General features: G+C 44.9%; 1 protein-coding gene across 1 annotated transcript; it reads right to left on the reverse strand.

Annotated features, from left to right (window-relative positions):
* Positions 1 to 286: 286 nt before the first annotated feature.
* Positions 287 to 14,900, reverse strand: LOC121271615 (protein arginine N-methyltransferase 1). Its single transcript, XM_041177655.1, has 10 exons — positions 14,810 to 14,900; positions 12,248 to 12,361; positions 10,048 to 10,203; positions 9,180 to 9,243; positions 7,563 to 7,705; positions 6,503 to 6,590; positions 5,425 to 5,540; positions 4,982 to 5,132; positions 3,768 to 3,889; positions 287 to 3,449 (listed from the first exon to the last, which is right to left on the reverse strand). The coding sequence occupies exons 1-10, from the start codon at positions 14,825 to 14,827 to the stop codon at positions 3,366 to 3,368; spliced, it is 1,056 nt and encodes a 351-aa protein (XP_041033589.1). The 5' UTR covers positions 14,828 to 14,900; the 3' UTR covers positions 287 to 3,365.
* Between the last annotated feature and the right edge of the window lie 474 nt (positions 14,901 to 15,374).

A 15,374-nucleotide genomic window follows, 5' to 3' on the forward strand; every position in this document is an offset into this window, starting at 1 on the left:
AACAGCCACTGTAAATCGGGAAAAAAAAACACACTGGATACACTGCACGTGCAGAGAACAAACAGGTTTGTTTTTGGCCGTGGACCCTTTGCTAAAGAGTTTTCGCAAAGGGCTGGTCCCAAAATATTCTCCTGGCTCAGAGCTTTCAGATCCTGTTTTTATCTCACTTATGTTTAGTGACATGCATCAGAATATCATTAAAACAAGGGAAACCATTTGCTACTTGCATCTAAACAGTATCCCAAAGTGACAGATCACTTAAAGAAGAGACTTGCACAAGTAAGAGTAAAGTCAAACTTTTATTCTCAATGAATGTCACCATATATAAAAAAACAAAAGCATAATTTACTACACAGTCACAATGTTCACCAGTCAGTACTTAGGGGTTTAGAAGACCAACATGGCAGTTTCAACATACACTAATATTCTTTTAAAAAGATCAATTTTAGGTATAAGTCAGGGCTGTAACAAAGCTTCAGAAATATAACTGTCCCTTTAAAAATAAAAGGAATGTGGAAAAAAAAACAAAGTGGAGCTTTCTCCTCCTACCCCTAAACAAAATCTTGAGCACATCAGCACAGCACCCTGTTCAGATCCCAGGCTGGACTCAAAATGCTTGTGGGTATCAAGATACAATGACTCTGCTGTCAGCAGTCAGGTAATAGACTGATCCTGGTCACAGAATAGCAACAACCACCAAGCCTCGCTGGTCTTGGCTCAGTAACAGAAGAAATTGCACCCAGTAAGCAAATGGCAGCAACAATAGCTGCAGGCCAACATATTCCCGATTAAAGGTTCAGTTAGGAGGAGAGGTGCAACTTAAAAATTTGAGGAAAAGCACACATAGGAAAAGTTAAAACATTCTGCCAAACAAGAAATGCTGTTCAGTCAAATCAAAGCTTGGTCACAGCGCCTGGATTTTATATTGTACACAACTGAAACACCATCTCCACACATCAAAAAAAAAGCTGCTAGTGAGGCAGCACTCCACATTCCAAGGAGAGTCTTGTTTATAGTTTCATTTTCAGACTTGATCAGCAAGCCCAACGGGGTGGATGAGCATTTAAAGAATGTAAGCCACTCCAATCCAACTAACTACCATTCCTCCCCATAGCTGTACACATAGGTCATGGGTAGCTCCACACTGCAGTAATATATCATGGTGCCACAAATAGATTTGCACATTAGGTGACAGAAGATCATTTTGGAATTGGCTTAGTTAAGTGGGTCCAAGCACCAACTGGTGCAAATACTGAACCACATTTATGTGGAACTCAATGAAGGTATTGAGGGATGGGTGTTTCAATTAGCTACAGCACTTGCCGAGGCTGGAAGGGATAGAAAGAGAAAAAAGATCAGGTCAGCAAAACAGAATTCAGTCATCAGTGACGCTCGTCAGCCTGTCAACACTCCCTCCCTGGCACTCAAACCACCCCACCAGGAAGGTAATGCACACACTCAGACGTGTGTTAAGTGCATAGCCAGACAATTGACACTCTAGCATTATAAATGACATCCGTTATTAAAAAGGTGGGTCCAAACTTACAGGACAAGTCAATCAGGGGGAGTGAAATAAAACATTAGTGTTTTCAGCCAAAAAACCGTCACATGCACCACCGGACCTACAGGTTAAAGCCCCTTTCTCAGCCTGAATGGTGCCTTGCTAAGGTGGTCAGATTCTGCTCAAACAATAACCATTTAAGTTAGTGTTTATGAAGCGATGATTCCCATTGCACCAGGGCTATAACTTATAACCGGAGCCATGCCAGCCTGCAAATTTACAAATCTCCATTCAACTTCCCATCTGGTGCAAGCATTACTTGTTGGGTTGAGGGGAGGGATAGACCGAGAAGATAACAGTTACAGCCCTCAATGACTTTTTTATTTGGGAGAAAACAGCCACTTCTATTCAAATTTTTAAGAACAAATTCAGATAGTGGAAATTGCATACCAGGCACAATGGGTACCACTATTGGTGATGTTTACATACAGTCTCTCTACTCAGAACAGTTTCAAAATTCCCTAAGTTTCAGAACAACTTCCCCCAATTTCTTGCCACATTGAACACAATGCATTCCCAATTACCAGGTGTCTTAGCAAGATAGTTGTTCAAGAGGGCCAGCAAGGTTACAGAGCTTTGATGACTTGGCTCTGCCAAGTTTCACAGTAACATGTACTCTTGCAGTGTGCAAGACAAGCAGGCCATCACAAACCTTGGACACAGGTGTTCAGACCTGGAGACTCTACATGCACAATGGAAGCATTTACATAGAGCCTTGTGCAGAGGATAAATGAGCAGCAGCTACATAGAGGTGAAGCAGCAAACTCAAGCCACTGAGTTATTTCCCACTAAACATTACTTGGCAATTGCTCGAGAAACAAAAAGTTAACATGGAACCTGGAGTTCTTTGCAAGTGAATACGGGAGACAGATTTCAAAATGCTGTCAATTTATTGTATTTAATAAATCGCTGTAGAAAAATTAACCCCAGGACAAAAAAAGGCAAATCAAAAGGAGACAAGGAGAATCAATTGTGGTGAGGCCCAGCAATTCAGAGCAGCAAGCATCCAGCCTCAAATGCCAAGGACATGACAACCCAAAGTGTGACATCCTTGCAGTGAGTAGAATTTTACAAAGATGTTAACAGAAGCCACAATTCAGCACTTAGACCTGTGTGTAGCAGATTGACCACCAGCAGCTGTAGTGTCAGCCTAAACACGACTCAGGCACCCCACTCTCCAGTGTGACGGTTTATATAGTAACAGCAGTTTTAACACACTACCACACAGAGATGCACTCCACTCTTGAGACAAAGAATTCTCCAGTCAGGAACAGGGTCCCAAAAATAAATTAAAAAACACAGAAGTAAGATGCACTTAAAGTTAGGTTAGAATCGCTTTGCTGACTGAAGGATGATTTACCAAACTATGGAACTAGCAGAAATCTAAAGTACCATTCTTTTTTTAAAAAAAATCAAAATGAAAACAAACTTGATCAGATCTGAACTCCTCCCTGCCAAGGTAGGTATAGGTTGGAATCAGGGATTTACATTAAAATGCCCCTGCTTCTGTCAGAACAAAAAACACAATCAGTACAGCAGCTTTAAGAATGGTTCCATAATAGCACAAGTGGCAACTGTTACAAGGAGAATTACTCTAGATGTCTTTCCCCCTCCTCCCAGCTCATATGCCATGCTAATGGACTTCAACTGATCAGGGAGAGGAGCAGTCAGTCGCACAACCAATTAACTTTTTTATCCTGAAAACAACGTCATCTATATATAGCACACTACAGTGGTCGTGCTGGAGACTGAATGGAGCGGTGAGGACGGTGCGCACAGCTGGAGGAGGGGGACGGAGGTGAGTCTAGCGCATCTTATAGTCGATGGAGCCGGACATTTCGCACAGTTGCCCCTTGAATTCAATGTCGACAGTGAAATCGAGGTCCCGCTGTGAAGAAAAAAAGTAGAGGTCAAGATTTAATTTATTGCTTCCTCTCACTGAAATGTATGAAATTTTTGGAAGGGTAGATGCCATTGTTACTCTTCAGTTTGATTAACAGGAGGGGCTACAGGAAAACACCACTCCCAGCTTTAGATCCCTCTTAAGAGCAAATGGTCAGTTTCATTATCATTCTTGTAAAAAGTTTTTACACGTTCTCCAATTCCTCTATATAGATTTTATAATAGAGGCCAGAACTATGCACAGTACTTAAAACATCGTATGGAAATGTTTCTAGGTTCATGCCCTGGTATTTTCTAAACTTACAGTGTTCTTTGTGTTGGGCTTCATGCTGACAGTTCCGAAGATTTCCTCGCCTCGCTTGACTGTCAGGTAGTCCTCCATGTAGAAAACGGTCTGCTTCCAGTGAGTGTAAGGGGCATCAGGGGCTGCAATTCAAGAATGGAAGTGTGTTATGTCACCAGTATCGTTCACCCACAGGCAGGAGAGTGAGAGGAATTGGATATTGGGGTTGACTGATGAGATAGTAACACCGCCTTCAGGGACAAAGCATTAACCCATAGCAAGAAAGCAGAGTTGCACCAGAGGTCTGCAGCTGGAGGCCTGGGACTGTACATTCAGAAAATTAGAAAGCGGGGCAAACTGCAAAGATCATTCCCTCAACCCTAAAATAATGAAATTGTTTCTTCAGAACCCAAACCTCAAAACATAGATATTGATGAAGCTGGGGATGACAGAAACCAGTCTTTGACTGCAACAAGGCATCTTGGGTCCTTATCTCAATGTTTTACTGTTGAGGACTGTCTCAAAGTTCCAAGAGCCAAACTCCCCTCCCCATCCCAGCTTGGAATTTGGACATGGCTGCATAGTTAACTACCAGTCACCATCTTATCCAAGTAATCTTCATTACAGCTCAAACAGCTCACAGGACAAGCAATTCATCAAGAAGGAAGGAAGCCCACCATGTCCCTGCCCAACATGCACTCCCCAAGCAGAACCAGCTGGCCCAACTGCACTTGAGATAATATTTAACAGATAGGGAGCAAGATTTCACACTGGTAGGTGGATCAGTAACCAGGGGGCATAGCTAGCAAAACAACCCGCGATCTCTGGTAGTGGAAGCAGCTTAAACAGTAACTTTCAAAAGATAAATACCTGAAAGGAAAATGATTTATGATAGTTAGCAGACAAGGAGTTCAGGCAGGGAATTCCAGAGTTGAGAACCTTAACAGCTGAAGGCATGGCCGCCAATAGTGAAGATGAAGATCGGTGATACAAAACAGACCAGAACTGGGGGAATGCAGAGATTGGAGCACTGGTGGATGTCACAGAGCTAGGAGGGGAAGAGGGGGTAATGACACAGAGGGATGTGAACATGTGTATGATAATTTTAAAACTGGAGGCCAACAGTGCCCAATGCAAGGTTAGTTCCGCATCGTCAATTTACACACAACTGCAGTATCAAGCTTCTAGGTCACCCAGCAAGTAAATGACAAGACCACCACCTCTTCAAACAATACCTGTGGAAAATCCCGTCCTTTTGTGGCATCGGGTGAACTCAATGTTGAAGTACGCTACCAGCGCATGGATGTAGTCGTTGCGAGTGACTTGTAGGCAGAAAGGCGACGTGAATGACAGGTCTTCTACTTTCACTGTGTAGATGTCCACCTCCTGAAAGGTGCAAATAATTCAACCGTGTTACATAGACAGTATACCCCACCTTTTCCCTTCAGGTCACACAGCTCTTGCAGGTAAACTCTTGCTAGGCTAGTGCCATCATTCACGGCGCTGGAAGGAGTTTAAACAGAAAAGAGCTCCAAATTGTACCCATCGAATTGTCTCCTTTGCGTGGTGGTCCAATGTAGTATAGGGCCAGCTTGAAGTTATATTGTACCCATTCTCTCCACCAACCTCCCACTACCCCAAAGGGAGGAAACTCAATGTAATATAATCAGATGCCAACCTTAATGAGGCAGGCATTGGTCACCAGCTGCTTGGGATCCACTACGTCGACCAGTGGTTCTTTGATGGCCACATCCTTAATACAGGACATATCGAAACCGTAGACATTCTCCCACCCTGCAGACAAGAGAAAAGAGGCTGGATATCAACTTGCAAAGCAGTTACTACAAGCTGTAAGATTACACCAAGCTCCGGTTCCCCTCACATAAAACTCAATAAAAACAGAGTTATGAAATAATCTCTAGATAGGATCCCAGCCAGATGCTGAATTAGCTGATCTCTACCAGGAGTGTAGCAGGAAACGAGAGGTGGCCCTGAGCGAAGTCAAGAAAAGGCAAACGGGAACCCAGCTCCTGGCAGCTACCCAGCTGGAAAATACACATGGATAATAGAGACTGGGTGAGGATAAAAAAAAACTTGTATAAGCTGCATGCTAATAGTCAAAAGGTGCTGCTGCTGATACTTGTGCAACAGGTTCAAAACAAAAGCAGTTTCAGTAGATCTGATGCAAAAAGCTTTGCATTCCACTATTCAGCCTTTAATTCTCTCTATCGTTTCACTTGTATGTCACTTAGGTCATTCAGCCCTTCCACCATTTAATTCATTCATGCCTGATGTGCACCTCAACTCCATTTTCTTGACTTTGCTCTATATCACTCGATGTCCTTATCCAATAAAAATCTACCAAAACTAGGCTTGATATTTATATTAATCAGTCTTTACGGAGTTCCAGATTTTCAGTATCATGTGGAAAAAAAAACTGCTTCCCTGTTTTGCTCTTAAATGGCACGTCTCTAATCTTAAAACATTATTCTCAAATATCTTTTCAGAAGAAAAAATTTCTCTCCAGTTACCCAGCGAAATCCATTAATCTTTTTAATTATTAAATCAACCCACAACCTTCTAATTAAGAACTTATACTTATATAGCACCTTTAATGCACAAAATCTCCCAAAGCTCTTCACAAGAGCATATTAAAACAAAATGTGACACTGAGTCACTGAAGGACACGGTATGCTAGATGGCCAAATTGCTTGGTCAAAGAGGTTTAAAATAAATAAGTTTCAATGTAAGCTTACAGTGAATTTTATAGTCCTTGTACTGTCTGTCTTCAATGGCTGTGACATACAGAGCAGCTCGGTCTGGGAAAATCAGGCCGTCTGGTTGCTGAAAGAGACAAAGATCAGTGAAGAATAAACCTAACAACATGCAGTAAAACTCTAGCCTATAATCAAATTGCCAATGACGGGAGAGACACACTACTACACTCACTATGCAAAGGAGGACGAATAGCAAATAGCTTTAATTGAGTCATAACTTTGTCCTGTGACTAGGCCAGTTACTCAAGAGCACAAGATGCCTCAAAGAAATACATCCATACAAATAACTCACTAATATAACAGCACTAAGAAATTTCCCAAAGGTGCATCACAACTAATGAAGTTGGGCTTTGAACCAAAGTAAAGGGATGAAACACCAACACACTCCTAATTCAATGTAACATTTGGAATATTCCTTTTATTTTAATGCACAGCAGATGCCCACAGCTTTACATGGGTGATTGAGACACTCCAAACTCATCCAGAGTGGCAACTGGGGCACAAACTTTTCTCAACGCCACTGGTCATGCCCAGTGGCAGCAGCTGCACGTGGGGTGGTCAGGCTAGGACAGGGGTGAGGTCTGTCGCCATGGACAAGCACACCTGATCAAGGTCTGGTCTCCCACAAAAACAGGATGTGAGGAACTGCTGAGCACCAATGGAAGCCATAATCTCGCTGAGCACACACCTTCAGAGGGAGTTGATTCAGTAAAACAAGATCAAGCTCCTACAGCAGTAAAACACAAATTGGGGCAAAATCATCATTTCAGATGCAGCTGACAGGATAAACAGCTGAAATGGACTGCAGCAGTTCAAGGCAGCAGCTTACCACCATCTTCTCCAGGGCAATTAGGAATTGGCAATAAATGCTGGCCTGGCCAGTGATGCCCACATCCCAAGAATGGATAAAAAAATTCAGTTAAGATTTATACTTAAGACCTCACTGGAGCACTGCTTGACGTGTCAAGCAGATTGTACTAAACAGGCAATTAGCATTCACATTAGCTTGCACCTACTCCCATTTGCACTCAACACATACCAGCCACTTGTCCCTTGCGTAGATGACGGTATTCAGCATCGATTCGTAAAAGAGACAGTAGCCCATCCACTCACTGATGATTATGTCCACCTTCTCCATGGGCAGCTCCACCTCCTCTACCTTACCCTTGATGATAGTGATAACTGCAACAGGAAACAGGAGCAGTCAGTACATTCACAAGCAGCTAAAGCAGAGCTCCCTGCACCTTTATCCTTCCAATGTCGTAGAGATTTAGATAGCAGATGGGCACAGCATTAAAAAATCTCAAGCAGTTCCCTTTTCACAACAGACAGTAAAAAATTGAACCTGTGGTTCTGTAGCTCAGACAGTAAAAAAGCCGAGAAACTCCATAGGCATGGTGCCAACTCCAAGCAGATCTCGCCTGACAGGCAGCTACTGTAGTCCTTACTGATAAGATTTCCATAACACAATTGTTCAGCAGCTCCTAATAAAGTATACCAGTTCACTCCATGTAATTTACTCCATTTTGCAACGGAATTTGGGCTAGAATCTGCATCAGAGAAGCATAATTCAAAGATCCATTGCCAGGATGACTAATAAATAGAGGCTCAGAAAGCTAATGTAGGCTTGTACTAGTTTCAGTTCCACTAAACAACAAACTGCTTTCTATTGCATTAAAACCAGGAGCAAGGCCATGCACGTGCCAGTCATAGGGTCCTACAACAGTTAACAGTTCCAGTACACCCAGGGATCTTTTCACAGATCGCATACCCGCAGAACCTCAGGAGTCACAAAATTTGCACTTTCCCGCTAATGGACAGATTTCAAGGTACTGATAGCAACAGCTGCATCGTGGTGTTCTAACTGAGACAACAGCCCCTTCCAAACCTAAACACACACAAAAAAAAACAAGGACTTAGCAAGGCAGCGATTTCACTTGGCAAGGTGTTGCAATGCGCAGGTCAAGTTAAATCCCAGCACAGGCCAGTGCCTGCATGGTCATGCATAGACATTAGCCATTTGAACTCCTTGTGCCCCAGAGTAACTATTTCAATCTCATCTTTGTACTTTTTTTTAAAACCCTCCAGCATCCCATGCTATGCAAGTAACTTGCTGTTTGGTCTCTTCTTTCCTACAATTCCAATCTTTCCAACACTGTACTCCAACTTCTGAACTTAACTCATTTTTGGAATGGCCCTTCTCTTAAAAAATAGGTAACTGCCTATTCAGCCCTCCTCACCCCACCTTTCTTGTTCTAGTAAGGCACTCACCCCATCTTTCTTTTTTCAGTAAAGCACTCAAGATACGAGCAATGCCATGTCAGAAGCCATTTCCTGCAACAACTGTTTACCCGAGTCAGGGTGTTCTTTCCCCATCACTTATTCCAATGCACTGCCGACAGTTGGCTTGTAGGGGGCACCATTTAAAAACAATATGGTCTCAGGCACGAAGCACCCCACAGCCAGTAAGTTCACAAGCATACCAGTTCTTCACAGCCATTCTTGGCCACGTACCAAGCTGCCTGCAAAATCATTCTCCGCCACAAGTCAGCACTTCCAAGAGACAAGGAAATAAACACGATAACTCTTAAAGACAGAACTGTCACGTGTGTATAAAGGTTGCGTAACATTTGAGTACAATAGCACGGATCCTCACCATGGTCGAGGTTGTTTGCTTTAATGATCTTTTCAGCATATTCTGAGATATTGGAGCACTCGATCTGTTTTGAAAAAACAAAAATTGGTTCAACATTTTAAAATGAGCCACACAATCACGACTGTTTTCTTCATATATTTTAAGCTTTCATTATAATTGGGGAAGGTCAAAAGTGGTTATTCTGCATAGATTTTTTTCTTGGCAACTGAGGAAGTTGGCTAAAAACAAAACATGACTAGAATTCCTATCCCTGCAGCACTAACTACACATTCTATTGTTGGGATAGGCAGGTAGGTAGCTGTCAGGTCAAGCGAGGCTCAGACTTGGATTGATAAGGCATTGTGACCAGATACAGAGATTGACCACTTGGCCCATCATCTGGTTATGGATGAGCCATGGAGGCACTGCAGCCGAGCTTGATCCTCTGCTTGTTTCCCGGACCACTCAACAGACAAGGGGCTGATTTTTCCTCTCATATCCCAAGGGCAGCTGTGGTGTCTCCCTTATTGAAACCAGCAATTATTACACACCACATATTCCTCAGTGCCACTGGAGCTCCATTAGGATGGCATCTGGCAGACAGTAATCATAACCATTCCAGTTACCAAGGTTCAACTTCATAATAATGAAATGGCATTAACATAGCATCTTGAGTTTCAATTAACCCGAAAACTTTATGCAACAAATTTACTTTGTGCTGTGAAATTACTTGAATAGGAAGGTGAATAACAATGTACCATAAACAACAATGAGTTAAAGAGTTAATTATTCCCAGCGCAGGAAACATACCAATGCAGACACCACAGACCAGGCACTGGAAATACCATCAACCGAGACTTCCTAACAGTAGGTTTGGTGCGATGCTTACCCCAATAACTTTCTTGGCACCAGCCTTGGCTGCAAACATACAAAGGATGCCCGTTCCGCTCCCGACATCCAGAACAATCTTGTCCTTGAAGAGGTGTTTGTTATGGTACATGGAGTTTCTGTAGGTCAAAGTGCGAACCTCATCCTTCAACATCTCCTGTGGGAGTAAGGGGTTATAAGAAGTTATGAAGGGCATCACTGGTGGGTTTTTGTTTTACTAGCGAGGTAGCTACTCAGGTTCAAAGGTGCTCTACTAGCCACACTTCTAAGCCAAAAGCATGCCAATTCACTGCTGCCAGCCTTGAGGGCTGAACATTTGTTTTTTTTTTATTCATTCATGGGGTGTGCACGTGACTGGCAGGGCCGGCATTTGTTGCCCATTCCTTGTTGCCCTTGAGAAGGAGGTGGTGAGCTGCCTTCTTGAACCGCTGCAGTCCATATGGTGTAGGTACACCCACAATGTGGTTAGGGAGGGAGTTCCAGGATTTTGACACAGCGACAGTGAAGGAACGGCGATATATTTCCAAGCCAGGATGGTGAGTGATTTGGAGGGGAACTTCCGGGTTGTGGGGTTCCCATCTATCTGCTGCCCTCGTCCTTCTAGACAGTAGAGGTTCTGCATTTGGAAGGTGCTGTCTAAGGAGCCTTGGTGAATTTCTGCAGTGCATCTTGTAGATGGTACACACTGCTGCTACTGTGCATCAGTGGTGGAGAGAGTGAATATTTGTGCATGTGGTGCCAATCAAGCGGACTGCTTTGTCCTAAATGGTGTCAAGCTTCTTAAGGTGATGTGACAGCTGCACCAACCAGGCAAGTGTGGAGTATTCCATCACACTCCTGACTTGTGCCCTGTCGATGGTGGACAGGCTTTAGGGAGTCAGGAGATGAGTTACTCACTGCATGATTCTTAGCCTCTGACCTGCTCTTGTAGCCACACTATTTATATGGCTAGTCCAGTTCAATATCTGGTCAATGGTAACCCCCAGGATGTTGATAGTGGGGATTCAGTGATGGCAACTGAATGTCATGGGGCAATGGTTAGATTATCTCTTGTTGGAAATGATCACAGCCTGGCATTGTGTAGCGCGAATGTTACTTGCCACTTGTTAACCCAAGCCTGGGTATTGTCCAGGTCTTGCTGCATTTGGACATGGACTGCTACAGTATCTGAGTCATCGCAAATGGCGCTGAACATTGTGCAATCATCAGCGAACATCCCCGCTTCTTACCTTATGATGGAAGGAAGGTCACTGATGAAGCAGCTGAAGATGGTTGGGCCGAGGACACAACCCTGAGGAACTCCTGCAGAGATGTCCTGGAGCTGAGATGACTCTGACCTCCATCACCACAACCTTTGTGCTACGTATGACTCCAACCAGTGGAGAGTTTCCCACCAATCCCCAATGACTCCAGTTGTGCTCGGGATCCTTGATGCCACACTCTGTCAAATGTTGCCTCGATGTCAAGGGCAGTCACTCTCACCTCACGATTTCAGCTCTTGTCCATGTTTGAACCAAGCTGTAATGAGGTCAGGAGCTGAGTAGCCCTGGCAGAACCCAAACTGGGAATCAGTGAGCAGGTTACTGCTAAGCAAGTGCCACTTGATAGCACTGTTGATGACCCTTTCCATTACTTTACTGATGATCAAGAGTAGATCGATGGGGCGGTAATTGGTCAGGTCGGATTTATCCTGCTTTTTTTTTATGTACAGGTCATACCTGGGCAAATTTCTACACAGTCAGGTAGATGCCAGTGCTGAAACTGTACTGGAACAGCTTGGCTAGGGGCGCGGCAAGTTCTGGAGCACAAGTCTTGCCGGAATATTGTCAGGACCCATAGCCTTCGCACTATCCAGAGCCTTCAGCAGTTTCTTGATATCATGTGGACTGAGGACTGGCATCGGTGATGCTGTGGACCTCCGGAGGAGGCCGAGATAGATCAGCCTTCAGCCTTATCTTTTGCACTGATGTGCTGAGCTGACCCCAGATTTTTCCTCCTGAGCTGTCAGGTTGAGGCCACAGGAACCAACTCCTATTATTAGGCATTGAAACAAGTTGCTGATGACGTGCAATAAGTTATGGCCTCATCAAGCATCAAGTTTCTAGATAAAACACTGAGTGAAAACAGCAAGTCCAGAAATGGATTCCCTTATCCAGATCTGAACGGGACTTTGGCTCACCGTTGCTATTTGTGCTACTCACCTCATGAATTCCAAAGTGCGCATAGGAGTCAAAGTAATAATCCTTGGAGGTCATGTCCTCTGCACCAGCCTTGTTTGCTGCACTGCCATCCGGACCACTAGGGAGTGAAGACACCTGGAGGTCAAATTAGATGCGATGTTACAGGTCAGGTTAAAGATGGATTTACCTCAAGCCTTGCCCTTTTGAGGCAAGTACATACACACAAACATACGAATTAGGAGGAGTAGGCCACTCAGCCCTTTGAAGCCTGCTCCGCCATTCAATTAAATCATGGCTGATTTGATTGTAACCTCGACACCAACATTCCTGCCGACCCCTGATAACCTTTCAGCTCCTTGTTAATCAAGGATCCATCGAGCTCTAGCTTAAAAATTAACATTATTACCTTTCAGCCTGCTCTGTCACTCCTAATGAGAACACTTCTAATCCACCAAACCAAAAGAAAAACCTGAGTGAAATGATCAAGTTGGTCTCAGTATCAGCAACCTGTACTCAAGAGAAACATTAAATGACTGATTTTGGCTACAGAAGGTATGCACAAATCTCAAACAGTTCTGTCTGACCATTAAAATAATAAAATAAACCAGCCGAGCAGCCAAACAGGACTCGCGCTGTTACATCTCCAGGCTTTACCGTAACTGCTTGCATTAAATAGCTCCTTCATAGAAGCATAATGCAAGCCAAGGAAGGGCATATTAGATGGACTCAGGAATCTTCCAGGAGAGGATGTAGGGGAGACAGACTGGTTTATAGGGGAAATTCCATAACACAGTGGCTGCACACCCACTGATGTCTAGGCATGGTATAGGGATGCACTGTTAAGGGTGGTTTGCAACCTTGGAAGAGGTTCCAGATTATATGGAGTAATGTAGGCATTGAAGGGACGTGAGAACAAGAATGAGAATGCTTGAAAAGATGGGAGACAAGGAATTGATGTAAATCAATGAGGACAGTGTGATGGTGAAGAATAGGATATGCAAGGAGGTGATTTAGATAAGCTGATGTTTATGAGGGGGGTAAACAGCACATGTAAAAATATACCTATTCCCCCACTTCTCTCATACTTTGTTTTTAACCCAGACAATAGTATAACAAACTAACATTATAGTGGACCATTTTCCTAAAGTTGTAAACTGGAGCAAGGATGTTAGGATCAGAGATAATCCCCAAAATTAAGAGTAGCCTATACATTCCTTTATGACCACCTGGAGACTATAGTAAAACTGCACAGTACAAACTGCAACACACACCTAACATGTGTTCAAATCAGCGTGATTAATGAAAATTTGGGATTCAGTCCCTTCAAAGGCCTTAGCAAGAAATTCTCAACAACCGATTTGCAATTAATCACGATAAATTCACTGTTACTTTTAACACATCTTTGGCACAATTGTTACGGGGGTGGGGGCCAAATGTCATTTCTGGTATAACGTCCGATGACTCAACTTAAAAAAATCCCACTTTGAAGAAAGATTTAAAGAGCCCCAATTCTACAAGTGATCGAACTGTGGATAACATTAGAGACCTCAGGAGATAAAAATCAACACACCATCCAGAAGTTAGGAATTTTCAAAGATAACCTGGGCTACTATTCCCTCAAACACAGAAAAAAATGACAACTTTTGTGTTAAACAAAAAAAAGCAGCCAAGTAAAATAAAAAAAAACAGCTGTCAGTTAAAGGCAATCTTGCATTGTCGGTTCCAAGTGTAAGGAGATTTGGGGGCAAAGATAGACTCTCATGTGGGGAAACAAAGGGATTCCAGTCCCCTCATCACCTACCTCCCTTCTGCAAGTCAAGAGAGAGCTGGACTAGTTTCAATTAAGAATGTGGGTAGAATAAAAAGACAAGTGACTAGATGAACTGTAGAAACTCCTGAATGTTTAGAAACAATTCTGATGGTGTGTTTTGTTGGGGGGGGGGGGGGGGGGGGGGGGGGTTATTTCTGAAATTTTGTGGTGGGAAGGTGATTTATTTCTTTAACAGATGTCAAAGGATAGAGTTAAGGATGCTTTTGGGGAGGGGGGGGGTTCAGAAATACAGTGGGGGGGGGGGGAAGATGCAGCATTTGGGGGGGGGGGGGGGGGGGGGGGGGGGGAAGGAGGGGAGCTCTTCTTGCCCCTCCCCCACCCCCCTCCCCCTCCCCCTCCCCCTCTCTGGGGCCCGGCCACTGGCATCAAGCCCCGCACCCCAGGGTTGAACCAGGCGGGCAGGCGGGGGCGGGATTATAACCCTCGATCCCCGCCCGTCACACGGCCGGGCTCGGCGCCGTTCCATCAGCCCCACAGGCCGGTTAACTCAAGGCCCCGAGTCCCCGCCGCCTCCATTTTGCCCCAAACAACCCCCACCTCCCCCAACACACACACACACGCCGTCCCCGCCTTGGACGATTTAACCGAAACGCTTCCCTCAGCGTCAGGCCGCAGCCCCGCGCTTTATTGTTAACCCCCTTCCTCCTTCCCGTGTGCCGGCTTCAGGCTTTTATTCGGCAAGCCCGCCAACATTTCCCCCCCCCCCCCCCCCCCCCCCAAACCTTCCTGCCTCCAAAGCCGCCTGCGCCTACCTCCATGCATTCGGCCATCTTGTGAAAGAAGGGCCGTCATATTCGTCGTCGCTTTTATACCCGGAGGGCGCCGCCTGGTCCCCGCCCCTCCAGCCCCCAGAATGGCTCCCCTCTCCCCCCCCCCCCCCCCCCCCCCCCCCCCCGCTCCCCAGGAGCTCCCCGCCTCTCCATTGGCCGATCGGGCTGTCGCTCAGAGGCGCCTGGTGCGCCTCCCGCCCCCTCCACCACAGCCCGCTGCGAAACAATTGGTGCACCCGCACGTCAATCAAGCCCTAACCTCGTCGGCTCATTGTGTTGGCGCAGCAAGTGAGACGTGCTCCATGCTGAGCACCCTATTGGATACTCCCTCTGTCCATCAGGATGCGGGGGCGGACAGATAAGAAAGCCCGCTCCCTAAGCGGCATCCGATTGGCCAACGTTGTTCAGCAGGAAATACCTGAAGGTTCCAGCTGTACACACGTGGGCTCAGTCATTGAATTCAGAGCATCATTACTCGTGGAATCAAATGGGTGGAGATATGTAGCCCTTAAAATTATCACTGGCACAAATTACTTAAAACCCCACA

Source organism: Carcharodon carcharias, chromosome 31 (assembly GCF_017639515.1).
Source record: "Carcharodon carcharias isolate sCarCar2 chromosome 31, sCarCar2.pri, whole genome shotgun sequence".
In the NCBI taxonomy this organism is placed as follows: Eukaryota; Metazoa; Chordata; class Chondrichthyes; order Lamniformes; family Lamnidae; genus Carcharodon; species Carcharodon carcharias.